This window comes from Rosa rugosa, chromosome 7, assembly GCF_958449725.1.
Source record: "Rosa rugosa chromosome 7, drRosRugo1.1, whole genome shotgun sequence".
NCBI classification, from domain to species: domain Eukaryota; kingdom Viridiplantae; phylum Streptophyta; class Magnoliopsida; order Rosales; family Rosaceae; genus Rosa; species Rosa rugosa.
This window is the reverse complement of record NC_084826.1, coordinates 20,502,152-20,515,440: the sequence shown is the minus strand read 5'-3', so window position 1 is coordinate 20,515,440 and position 13,289 is coordinate 20,502,152. Positions and strand designations below refer to the sequence as shown.

Here is a 13,289-nt window from a genome sequence, read left to right as displayed (position 1 = left end):
CAGATCCATTATACTATCCGCCTTGCTGCTGTCAGTGAGATGGCAATATGTTTTGTCAGTGCTAAGCAGGACAATGGTGGTTTCATTGAAGATAAGGAGCTGGAGCAGAGTTTGTCTGGACACACCAGTGGCATTGATTCAGTAAGCTTTGATTCTTCAGAGGTCTTAGTAGCTATAGGCGCTGCAAGTGGTACAATTAAGCTTTGGGATTTAGAGGAGGCAAAAATTGTTTGCACCCTTATTGGTCACAGATCTAATTGTATATCTGTCGACTTCCATCCTTTTGGAGAGTTCTTTGCATCTGGCTCCCTGGACACAAATTTAAAAATATGGGATATCAGGAAGAAGGGGTGTATTCACACATACAAAGGCCACACACGAGGAGTCAATGCCATCAGGTTTACCCCAGATGGACTTTGGGTTGTTTCTGGTGGAGAGGACAACACTGTGAAGTTGTGGGATCTGACTGATGGAAAACTCCTGCATGATTTTAAATGTAACGAGGGCCAGATACAATGCATAGGCTTTCATCCCCATGAGTTCCAACTAGCAACAGGTTCGGCAGATGGGACAGTTAATTTTTGGGATCTTGACACCTTTGAGCTAATTGGCTCAGCTGGACCTGAGACAGCTGGAGTGCGTTCTTTGATTTTTAGTCTGGATGGGAGGGCCCTACTATGAGGATTGCATGAAAGTTTGAAGGTATTCTCGTGGGAACCAATAAGATGTCATGATGCTGTGGATGTGGGTTTGGTCACTCTTCAGCTTCCTGATCACGATATAACTTTTAATTCAGCTGAGGATGCACAGAATAGAGTGGCAACGTATACTCTGTCAACTATTTCCTGATCTCCCAATCCATCTTGTAATTACTGAGCCTTATGCTTCTCTAGTCGTTCAATGGAAGGAAGGGGAAACAATAACCAATGTAGAAGATAGTGTTAAGGACCGAAGAGCTACTTTTGTGGATTCGCTATTGAAAGCTGATGGTTCTACTTCAACTTCTGCTGCTAATGTTGTGTATGATTCTGATTCTCTTCCTAACGTGGTTCCCCAACTCCAGGTTCAAGAACCTAGAAATGCAGAACTAAATCCTCGCAAAGATGCAGAGAGCTCTTATTTGAGACAAGAACTGGAAAATAAACATAAAAAGCAGAAATTCAAGGAAATGTTGAAAGCTAGAGCTGCACTTCCCATTGCTGGTTTGAAGGGTGATTTATTGCAATTGTTGCAGGATAATAATGTTCTAGTAGTCTGTGGGGAAACGGGATCAGGAAAAACAACTCAGGTTCCACAATTTATATTGGATGACATGATCCAGTCAGGATGTGGTGGACACTGTAACATTATATGCACACAACCATGGAGAATTGCGGCTATTTCTGTGGCCGACAGAGTCGCTGATGAGCGTTGTGAACCTTCACCTGGTTCAAATGGTTCTTTGGTTGGTTATCAAGTGCGCCTTGATAATGCAAGTAATGAAAAGACTAAGCTTCTGTTTTGCACGACAGGTATTCTTCTAAGAAAGTTTGTGGGAGACAGAAACTTGAGTGGAATTACTCATGTCATAGTCCATGAAGTACACGAGCGGTCTCTTTTGGGTGATTTCCTGCTCATAGTTTTGAAGAATCTGATTGAGAAGCAATCGGCTCTTAACACACCAAAACTGAAAGTTATTCTAATGTCTGCAACTGTTGATTCCAATTTGTTTTCAAATTACGTTGGTGGTTGTCCTGTGATTACTGCAGAAGGTAAGTTTCACAAATTGTCTCAGATGTACTATGGGCCCTTCCAAGTGGTGGAAAGAGTGGGAAAAGTGGCTTACAGATTACAGCTGCCAGTTACTGCAAAAATTCATGATGTGTTTCATGTCTATCTGCTCAAAAAGAAATTGAGGGACCTCATCTCTGCACAACCTCAGCTACCCCATATTATTGATCCAGAGAATCCAAGGTGGGAACCTTTTGCTGTGCTTGATAGGAGGGTGCTCAAGAAAAGAGGAGCAGTTATTAACCAATGGTTAGTGCAGTGGCTTGGCACTACACCAGCTAAAGCCACATGGGAAGATGTTGAAACAATCTTACTGAGGTACCCTAGCTTTGATCCTGATATGGAGATTCCAGCGGGACCAGCCCCAATAGAGATTGATTTCCTTGCTTGCCTGAACTTGGGGTCAAGTTCAGTTTGAAGGGTGAAGGAATGTTATGAAACAGATCACTGCAATCCGGTGTTGACTTTAGGAATGGCCCAAGTCTTCTTTATTTTTGCTTCTTTGAAACGCACCGTTTTACTTTGGCTTATACGCACCGTTTCAACCATCCTCGTGATGGAATCTCTTAGCTGTTTTACGTTAGGTAGCTGACCAGTGTTGAGGTGACACGTGGCTCGCTTGACCACGCTCTGACTATAAATTTCAGCTCTACCTTGTAGAAGAGGGATCGATCAATATATCTGCAATTTCAATTTCTTTCTTTTCTCTTTAGCTCTCTTTTTTCATCTGTTGATTTCCAGTAGTTAGGGTTAGCACCCTAACAATGACAATTATCGATATCTTCAATCTTCCTGAACTACTTCTATTCTGGTTGTCACTATCCCAAATACTCATAATATTCTTGTTGTCCTATCCAGTAAAGTGTTTCTTTCTCTCATATACATAAAAACAATAAATAAATATGTATCCAAGTAAGTAGCAGTTTAGGCCCATAAAATATATTTGGCATTTAAATATGTGCAATATGTCTTGTTAATCAAAAAGCATAAAGGATAAAATAGCTATCTGAATCATAAGAGATCACATATATGAATTAGTCCTCTATGAGTTCCTTAACAGTTCCTATTGAAAATAGCAGTGCATATGTACTTCACCGGATTAATTTAACATTGGCACTAAATCTGGCCGGACAAGAACCAACATCACTCATCAATTCTTTATCTAACTAATTCAATTTTCAAATACATAGAATATTGAATGGCCCAGAAATCACATACCCATCAGAAATACCAAACCTAACCTACGAAAATTGAAGGAAGAGAACTAGCTTCAGATTCCTTAGCCCTCAACAAACCAGATTTAAGCCTTTTTATGCTCCAATTTGAACTGCCAAGTTTTCCAAAACAAATACAGAACCAACTCAAAAACAAACACTGAAAACAAAATCGAACCAACATGAGAGACAGAAAGATGCAAGGTCGAGAAATACGGAACCAACATGAGAGAGCAAGTGCAGAGGGAGGGTTGATTTCTTATGTCGAGAGCAACTGCTGAGTGGTATTTCTTATGTACAACGACGGGCCTTTTCGGCCGACTGCTTTCCAGTGCTTTTGGGCTCTTGAGCAAGTTGCAGTTTCACAAGAAGTTGAAATTGCCTCGGATCAGAAATAGAAAATCTTGGTACAGATGGTAGGATATTTGAAAACAACGGAAAAAAATACAAACAGTACCCAACTTAAGGCTCATTCTAAATTTCTATACCCAAGTTTTCAAAACTATCACAATGGTACCTGGAATTCCTAACCCGACCCAACTTTCATACACGCCGTCCAAGACGGTGTTAAGCTGCATGCCAAGTGGAGTATTTTCAGGGGTAAATCCGACCAAGTGGTTAAGTTTTTAAAGTTAGTATTAATAAATTAATAATATTAATAATTAATGAAGAGGGAGAAATTAAAAAAGAAAAAGAAAACATAAAGTATTAACAATACTCTCTTTCTTCCTCATTGAAACCCAGAAAACCCATGTTCTCTCTCTGTCTCGTCCCCATTCAAATCCAACAAACACAGAAACATGCTATCAAGCAAAACCAAGAACTTATCACTCATAACTATCATATGATGGGTTTCACATCAGGCAATTGCATTATTTGAAGGCACGTGATTTTTGATGAACATCAATTCCCCATGAAGTTCCATTCTTTTACAACCCATTATTCATCACCCTCAGATCATCATAAATCAATTCCACGTTTGTTTCAACTTCTTGTCATTTATATCCACATTCCATCTCTCAGTCTTAGCAGAACCACATTCCAAAATCTCAACTGCAGCCCCATCACAATTCACATGTAATAATCAAGAACAAGCAAGCATTTTGCGAAAGCAAACCAGAATTACACACAAACCCAACTACCACCAATGGTGAAAACGCATCATTAAACACCCAAAACCCAGAAACATGAGCAAATTACAGAGCTGAGCAGCCCAAATGAAGATTGAAGACGCCTTCGACAGTAACAAAAACCAATTTCAGATCAACCTGCAGATTCGAGGACTATAATCCTTCCTGCAAGCTTCTAGGACTATAATCCAGCTCCATCAAAATCAACCCAAAAATACTCAAACCAAGATGCAATCTTTGCATAAAAAAGCTTCAAACATTCCTACACAACAACCAAATCCAGAAAGCATGAATAAGAAAAAAAAAATAGATATGAGGACGCAACTGCTTAGTCTTCCCTCCAATTAATCACGAAAGCCTCCACCTCCTAACATCCCCATCACTATCGTCTTCTTCATCTCATCCCTGCCGTCGTTTTCGCCATCCAATTTCTACGAATCGGGGCGGTTTCGCCGAAGAAGCTCGATACCCAGGTCAGAAAATGAAGCAAAAAGCAACCCAAAACCCAAAGGTACTCACCTATAAATTGGGGAGGAGGATGGTTGCTGGTGTTTCAGAGCAACTGGGTTCTGGTGAAATTGGGGCAGAGAGAGAGAGAGAGAGAGAGGCAGAGAAACAGAGAGGGAGAAAGACGGAGAAAGAAAAGGGACTCTGCTTCGCTGGAGGAGACAGACAAGGGCTGGGTAAGAAAATTACCCAAATACACATCTAATTTTGGCGCGTAGCATGTGGGTTAACGCCGTCATGGACGGCAGGTACGAATATTGGGTCGGGCTGGTTATTTTGGGTACTATTGTGATAGTTTCGAAAACTTAGGTATAAAAATTTAGAATGGGCCTTACCTCAGGTACTGTTTATATTTTTTTCCCTGAAAACAATTACCATATCACAAAACAGAGCAATTAACTGCTCACACCACACAATATTTCATAAATGTTAAAAACATGAAGTGTTACATTGCAAGAACGATTACAACATAGATTACACACCAGATCAAAAAAAAAAAAAAAAACAACAACATTATGACAAAAGAAAAAACAATACAGAGAAAAAACGCCAGGGGAGTCTCTAGCATAATGGAGTTGAGTTGCATGCTTGGTCTGCCTAACCATTTCAACGTCTCCAATACCTTTGATTTATGTAAACATGCCTTTTGTGATTACCAAATCTGTGTTCCAGCTGAGGGAATATCTTGAACAGAATGTTAAACATAGCTCTGTAATACCATTTCCTCCATCTCTTGCAAAACAGAAGTGACCCGACGGCAATTCCAAACCCACATGTAAATCCAATTTCAGCACTGATGACATTCCAATCAATCTCATCTCCAGAATTCGGATTACTTGAGCTTCCATTTAATGTCGGAGGTGGCGATACGATTACTGCATCCGATGTCAGAGGAGGCCCCCATAATCCTTTATTACCCTCGAAGGAGGTATTTGGAAATGTTGAAAACTGAGTGCTGGTTGGGATCCTTCCCGTCAGTTGATTATATGAGACATTCAAGTACGAAAGGAAAGTGAGATTTGCAAGCTGCTGTGGAATTTGGCCGCTCAGGTGGTTCTGTGAGAGGTCTAAGGACTCTATGCGTGTCATGTTACCAAAGGATCCTGAGATTTCGCCTGTGAAAGCATTACTGGACAGATTGAGGACATGTAATGATCTCAGTTGGCCCATTTCCTTGGGTATTGTTCCGTTGAACTGGTTAGCAGAGAAGTCAATCGAAGTGAAGATACTTAAAATCTTTACAAGATCCATCTCTAGACCTTTGATTGTAGTTGTTACTGCATCTCCATAATCAACAATTGTGACCCCAACGTTAGGAACATGTATCATCCAAAATCCAAGGTGATCTTCGTAAAGGTGATCTTTGTAACCATCTTCATTAACAATCATTGCCTGCCATGTTGTCAATGATGTACCTGGAATTTCACCATTGAAGTTGTTATGAGCCAAGTCTATGATTTGAAGCTTCGGCCAGGTGTCTTTGGTCTCGGGACATCCAATAGGTCCATAAAATTTGTTGGATCGCAATATAAGGACACACAAGGTGGATATGTTCTTCAAAAGGCAGGGAAAGGCATCTGTTATTTGATTGATTCCAAGGTCTAAAACCTCTAACCTTGAACAATTGGCTAGAGATTTTGGAAATTGACCTTGTATTTGATTTCTGCCCAGAGCTAGAGTTTGCAAATCACAACCTTCAAGAAAAGAATCGGGGATAGATCCAGTAAGGTTATTTCTCCTCAAATCAAGGACAGAAAGTGAAGATGTTTGACTCAAGCATTGGGGAATGGTTCCACTCAAAGAGTTATTAGAGAGATCAAGAATTTGTAGATAACTTACATCGCATATTGATTTTGGAATTTCCCCATACAAGTTATTGCTTTGAAGAGAAAGGTAGACCGTGGAATTGAAATCACCAATGTTAGTTGGTATACTAGAGCTAAAATTATTTCTTGAGTAATCCATATATTTACCACTTACAAACAATGGTATTTGTCCCTGAATTTGGTTTGAGTGAAGATCAAGATTCCAAAGATGGTTAGTAGAACCAAGTAAAGGAGCTTCTAGACTTACCAACTTGTTACAAGATAGATTTAGAGTCTCGATCAGAGGAAGCTCCCAAATCCAAATGGGTATCTGACCTGGAATCTGGTTGTCTGAAAGGTCCAATCCGGTTAAATAAGATTGATTTTTCAAGAAATTTGGGAATGTTTTCAACTTGTTAGAAGCCAAATTCAAGTACTGAAACTGAAAGAGGGAGGGCGGCAATGAGTTGGTACCATTATGATAGAACAACAAGCTATTGTAGGATAGATCAAGAGAAAGATTTCTCGACTCCTGAAGGCCATAAAAAGGAAAACCACTCAAGTTGTTTGAAGAAAGATAAAGCCCTTCAAGATTTGGAAGATTAAATATAGACACGGGTATTGATCCTTCCAAATTGTTGCTACTCAAACCAAGAGAGTACAGCAAGTACGAAGAGACATTAGAAAATTCAAGCAACTGACCAGAGAAGTGATTTCCAGAAAGTTCAAACCAGCTGAGCAAGGGAATAGAGAAGGGAGACAATGGAATACTCCCGTTGAGTAGATTGTCGGACAAGTCGAGATACTCAAGCTTGATGAGTTTGTCCCATTGAATAGAATTAATCGGACTAGAAAACTTGTTGGATAACAACTCCAAAAACCTCAATTGTGTTAGGTTTGCTAGTGACTTTGGAACTGCTCCTGTGAAATTGCAATATGAAAGATCTAATCTAGACAGCAATTTAAGGTTGCCAATAGAGTCCGGCAAGACTCCTGAAAAATTAGTCCTGCTAAGGACTAGGAATTCTAGAGATCCATTCTTTGGAAACTCCGGTAAGGAACCACGAAGCTCTGAATTATCTGATAGGACAAGAGACTGTAGTGTAGGTATCTGGAATATCTCTTTGGGAAATGCTCCATGCAATTCACAATTAGAGAGACTCAAGGAAATCAAGCTTGAAAAATTGGCAAAGAATTTTGGAAATGGAGCAGAGATGTAGTTGTTATCCAATATTAACGTGGATAGAGAATCAAGCCTGGCAAATGATTCATGAATAGGGCCTGAAAGACCACAATTGGACAAGCTCAACACACTCAGCTTTGGAAGTGAAGATGATATGGTTTGGCTCCAGTGAGATTCCTCAGCTGATAGGCTTACAAAATCAAGATTTAGATCTGTAAGCTCTGTAAGGTTTTGGATTAGCATGCCTAAATTCGGGTTCTCAAGTTTTAACCCAAAATTCTCGTAAAGGCCCCGTAAAGAGAGATCAAGAACCTTCAACCTTGTCAAGCGTGCAACCTCAATGGGAATTTGCCCTGAAAAATTAGCTTCATGTAAATTCAAATACCTCAAATTTGCAAGCTTTCCAATTGCAGATGGAATTGAAGAGCCATTGAAGTCGTTCTCGGCCAAATTGAGGCTCTGAAGATGTTCAAGTTGGAACAGACTGCTGGAATTGTCAATGCTGCATGAGATATAATCGCTGCTGAGGTCAAGACCGACAACACTCCCATTGGTGCTGCAATTTACACCGAGCCAAGAACAGCAGTCGGTACTCGAATTCCATGTGATAAGATTGGAGGATTCGGAAGAATCAAATTCAAGACTTTTCTTGAAATGGAGCAATGATTGTTGCTGGGCTTCAATGCAGTTGCTGTGAACTGCGGGGATGAGGTTAGAAACAATGGTTGTGAATAAGAAAAGGAAGAAATGGAGGAACAGAGTGGGCATGTTTTAAGCAAAGGTTTGGACGCAGGCACAAATGTAGTGTGGGAAAGTGATAATTGGGAACTGGCAATGGTTGTGGACTGGTGGTGGCTTTATAATATCTGTGCCACCGGGCTTGACTTTCAAGTCCTCTCCTCTTCATCGATGGGCAACTTCCTAGAAAAATGAGACGCTGGGAAAGAGATCAATTATTTTGATAGCTGCAATTGTAGCAATTTATTTATTTATTATTATTATTATTTTTTTTAATAGTTTTTTGTGGTGTATTTGAGAATGAATGAGTCAATACATTCAAAGCAATAATAGATGTCTCAGTCTGGTGTATTTGTGGCATATTCGGAAGGCTTGGTTGTGACTGTCTCAGTCTGGCCAACAGTCATATACAGCAGGAAATGGAGAAATTCCTTCCATGAGTTTGAAGTTTCTTCCTTGGATATTATTATTGCACTGCAATGGGCTTGAGGACTTGGGAATGTGGGGAAGGCTGGAATGAGTCTGAAAGTGACCGAAGTTGCAGCCCTACAAAATAATACAGAGCTAATTAAGCTGGTCGATGAAAGCTCAAAGGTAATAAGAACGTTCCTTCTTTTCAGTTCTTTAGTATGTTGAGAATTTACTAGATAATAAGAACATTTTATAACTCAGGGGCAACACCAACAGTCAGTACTTGAATTCCAAGTTATGAGCTTGCAGGAAGAAGAAGAAGAATCTAATATGAGACTTTTCATGAAATGGAATGATGATTGTTGCTGGGCGAGGTTAGTAACACAAGCAATGATAAGCGTGGTACATGGCTTACTGCATTGTCTCTATTAGGTGTTAGAGTTTAAGTAAAAAAGTCTCAGTAAAACTAGGAATAAGTCATCCACTTGTAAGTTGAATTTTTATTCACACTTTCTTGATGTGGGATCTTCACTCTTCAACCATTAGCAAAAGGAAGAGATGGAGGTAAAAAATTGTCATTTCTTTTAACAAACTTCTAAACACAAGCACAAATGCAGTGAGGGCTTTAACAAAGTGTTGATGGTTGTGGTGGCTTTTAGAAGGTACTTGAAATGGGGAAAAAAAAACAAAATGCCTCCATGAGACAATCTGTGATTGGCTTGAGTTTCAAGTCTTCTCCTATCTATCTGCAATTTCCAGGAAAACTAAAACGCAATGAAAGTAGATGCGTGCTTTGAGGTTCCAACAAGTTTTGCAGTACATTAAGTTTCTGATAGGTATCGCATTCAAATTTCTAAGAATTGTAGTTGGATTGACTTTGAAGTCTTCTCCTGTCTATCTGCGATTTTGTAGGCAAGGCCAGGGCTTTGGCAATAATTCAGACATACAGACAAGGTGACCGATGACACTTGTGTGGAAGTCTTTCTACACAAACTTGACTTGGAATTCTTTCCACACAAGCTTGACTTGGAAGTCTTTCCCATCTTTCTGCAACCAGCTGGAAAACTGGGTGGAAGGAAAAAGGGGACAAGTCGCACTCAACGTGCTCAGTGGTCCTGATAATAAGTGTCGATGACTTTCTGGGTTTTGAGAAGGATTAGTTCCAAAGCTGGAAGATTGAAGAAAAAAATGGAAAGCTTGTAATCTAATGTGTTATACAGATACCAATGCTGTTAAAAATGTCTGCTGCTTGTGTGAGAGAGCATGACCAACTTTTCCAAATAGAAGTTCAGCTCTATTGGTCTATTTCTGAAAATGACCATGAGCAGTCATTTTAAATTTGTAGTCTTTAATTTGATACAATGAATGTTATGTATGCTCTCCGTGCAGCTGTGCTTGCCATCTACAATCACTCACCATTCTTAAATATTACATGTTCTGTCATGTGTCAAGTTGTAACCTCATCTGAGGCCAACTTTAGATCGCAACAAACATGAGGATAACAACAGATCTGTGTGATTACTATACTGTTATAATTCCATTGCAGAATCATTTCACGGATTTCAGTCTGCCATCTCTGAGAATGTCAATCACACACTTTCAATTCTAAACAGCCTTATTGGAATGTGCGTAGCTAGACTTTTCCAGTGTGATAACAGCTCCTCTTCTTAGATTGATAATCACTAGTGCAGAGTTATCACATTACTTCGAGAAATTATCACATTCCTTCTGAAAAGTATACTTCATCTAATTTCCTGACACAAGTATCATATCGAGTACATGCCACCATGTTTCATAGATCATCCACAAGCAGAAAATATTTGTAATCAGGAATGACAAAATCTGTTGCTCAAGTGAAGCTAACCTTGTATAAATAAAAGCAAGAGAGCATAGACAGTGAACATAACAGAGCAGAAAGGTAAAAGTGCAATATGTAACACCAATACTTATGTCAAACAAGTTTCTGCCATGTAATGCAACTCAAATGTTTGAGTATCAAGACTTGATAAAGCCTTCACGAAAGAGTTTGCCTGAACCGATCAATAGGTACAATACTAAGATACTATTTATAGACTACCACCACGTAGTGCAAGCACTAGATGAAGGACAGAGCCACCCTCAATGTTATAGTCTTTAGCAGTTTTGTCATCTCCAAGCTGCTTGCCAGCATAAATCAGCCTGCAGAGATTTAAAACTCATTAGTGCTGATCTCTTGAAAATTGGCCAGTATCATAAACAAGTGAAGCTATTAACTAAGACAAGAATAATAATGCAGCAATCATGCTGCTTAATAAGACTTCATTCTAGCAAGTCCTCTTCAGCTATTAAAATCAAAATGCAGGTGATATCCCAAAACAGTTGTCAAGTTAATGTGCATATACTCCCATTATATGGTAACCAAGATACGGAGCACATAATAGTCCCAAACAGGAATTGAAGCAAAGTCAACCGTAACTCGACAAACCTTCAGTGGTCAAGATAATCTTGGCCACTGAACAGATCTAGTTCTGCGGAAAACCATGAGAGCCTTTCTGAAGTAAAGAATGAGCCAATGTTGATACAACTTCCGATAGTGGTGAAAAACAACCAAACACTAACCAATGCATTACTCAATGCCACATTTGCAACCGAATCTCTGAAACAGATCAATCATATTTCTTCTTTTTCAATTCATAGAAACTCAATAGGCAGCAAAGCATAAACGATGTTATATTGCCATGGATGATATAAGGCATGAAAATTAACTAAACTAAGAGTTCAATTTAGAAACATTTAATGCATACTGAAGCTAGATAAAAGTACAAAACCAGACATAACTCAAGTTCAAGTAACTCAAGTACAATCCAGATTACTAAATTTGTGCATTTCGTTGCAGAAAGATAGAACCGAGAGCTTCCCGGAATCCGAAACAACCACCAAAAGATCCTTGCCCAGCATCTACACCAACAAGAGCACAAAATTTATCTTTCTCAATGTAATAGTTAATTCTCGAAACAAAAGGCTGAAACTCGTTGAATTGAGCTAGACACCTGGCGGTTTCGGGTTCGGAATCCGTCATTCCAAGGTAGGACGGCAATGTCTTTAATGGTGCCAAACACAGGCTGCTCACACACAGACTGTACAATCCCGTCTTCACCGATTATCACCAACTCTATCGATTTCTCCTGAAATGTCAAGAATCACATATCGGATCATCGCTGTTTCTAATTCCAACAAAATCAGAACTAAAACGAGAACGGAGAGAAAGAGGGAGAGAGAGAGAGGGGGGGGGAAGACCTTGCCGAAAACGATGTCGCGGGAGTTGGGGAAGCGGATGTGACCGTGGAGGACGTGGAGAACGACGGTGCCACGGAGGAGGCACTTGGAGAGGTAGTGAGAGGTGCTGGAGGTGGAGGAGGAGGATGATCTGGAGTTGGCGGAGGAACACTCCTCCTCGGAGACCGCCATTGACGATGGCTTTCTAGGGTTTTCTGACGATGGCTCAGAAAGAGAGAGAGAGAGTTGGTTTAAATTTGTGAGAGAAACTTAGTTTAAATTTGTAATTGGTAGGAGGAAGAGGAGGAGGATGGCTGGTTCGATGGGGCTAAGTAAGACGTCCCGAAGTGTCGAGAGAGAGAAAGAAACACAACGCTCACCTTTTTCCAGAATCCAGATTACATGGTTTATTTAATCAATGCGGTGAACGATATATCAACAATCAGAGTGGCGCAGCGGAAGCGTGGTGGGCCCATAACCCACAGGTCCCAGGATCGAAACCTGGCTCTGATATGAGTAGCTTCCAACGGGATGAAATCTGCTGTCCCAAAAACCCTCTCCCAACACTATCCCCATGTTTTGATTGGCTTAGAATGATTAAAAAAATCATTATCTTAATCTTTCTTTCATTTTCTAATCTTAATGGACCAATCAGAATATGGAGACAGGCTTGGTACATGGTTTTTGGGGACAGCAGATTTCATCCCCCTCCCGCTTCCAACCACTTGACTTTTTATTTTCCTTGTAAATTTTACATGAATACTAATAGAAAATGATGTCTGTATTGGTGATTGGATTATGAAAAAGTACTAATAGAAAATGATGTTTGTTTTGGTGATTGGATTATGAAAAAGTACTAACAGAAAATGATGTCTGTTTTGGTGATTGGATTATGAAAAAGTTATGGAAGAGCCTCTAACAAGGGCTTCTTTTCTTTCTTCTTTTTTGAAGGCAATGGAAGACTAATCCATTGATGAAAATCATGACGACCTTAGTCGGTCAAGCATGAAGGGTACAACCACCCCTCATATTACAATGCAAGCTCGGTAGAGAACTAAAAATCAAAAGGAATCCAAAAAAACTCAAGTTCAAAACAATGAAACTAGGGCTGGAATGATCGGCCTCGATGCCTGCTGAGACCTCGCCTCCACTACGATGTTTATCTTCGACACATCTTCCCTAGGGCATCGCTGCCCTCCATGATTCAGCAGAGCACACAACATGCAGTGCCCCAGAAGCCTTTCATACATGAATCGCAGCGCTAGGACGTCGATAG

General features: G+C 40.0%; 1 protein-coding gene and 1 non-coding gene across 3 annotated transcripts; one reads left to right on the top strand and one right to left on the bottom strand.

Moving 5' to 3' along the window:
* Positions 1–10,603: 10,603 nt before the first annotated feature.
* Positions 10,604–12,400, bottom strand: LOC133720594 (uncharacterized). Of its 2 annotated transcripts, none has more exons than XM_062147006.1 (4): positions 12,035–12,400; positions 11,788–11,922; positions 11,577–11,695; positions 10,604–10,938 (listed from the first exon to the last, which is right to left on the bottom strand). In XM_062147006.1, the coding sequence occupies exons 1-3, from the start codon at positions 12,203–12,205 to the stop codon at positions 11,591–11,593; spliced, it is 411 nt and encodes a 136-aa protein (XP_062002990.1). In that variant the 5' UTR covers positions 12,206–12,400; the 3' UTR covers positions 10,604–10,938; positions 11,577–11,590. The 2 variants fall into 2 exon arrangements, with proteins under 2 accessions (XP_062002990.1, XP_062002991.1); XM_062147007.1 differs by having other exon boundaries at positions 10,604–10,936; positions 11,599–11,695.
* A 54-nt stretch (positions 12,401–12,454) lies between these two features.
* TRNAM-CAU (transfer RNA methionine (anticodon CAU)) lies at positions 12,455–12,526 on the top strand. The gene has a single exon. It is a non-coding gene; the product is annotated as a tRNA-Met (tRNA).
* The last annotated feature ends 763 nt before the right edge of the window (positions 12,527–13,289 follow it).

Excerpts from the sequence above, each read along its gene's own strand:
- LOC133720594 (XM_062147006.1), bottom strand. The coding sequence starts at position 12,205 with ATGGCGGTCTCCGAGGAGGAGTGTTCCTCCGCCAACTCCAGATCATCC. Across the intron at positions 11,923-12,034 it reads GCGACATCGTTTTCGGCAAG|GAGAAATCGATAGAGTTGGT; the intron begins GTCTTCCCCCCC and ends TTGACATTTCAG. Across the intron at positions 11,696-11,787 it reads TCCGAACCCGAAACCGCCAG|ATGCTGGGCAAGGATCTTTT; the intron begins GTGTCTAGCTCA and ends TTGTTGGTGTAG.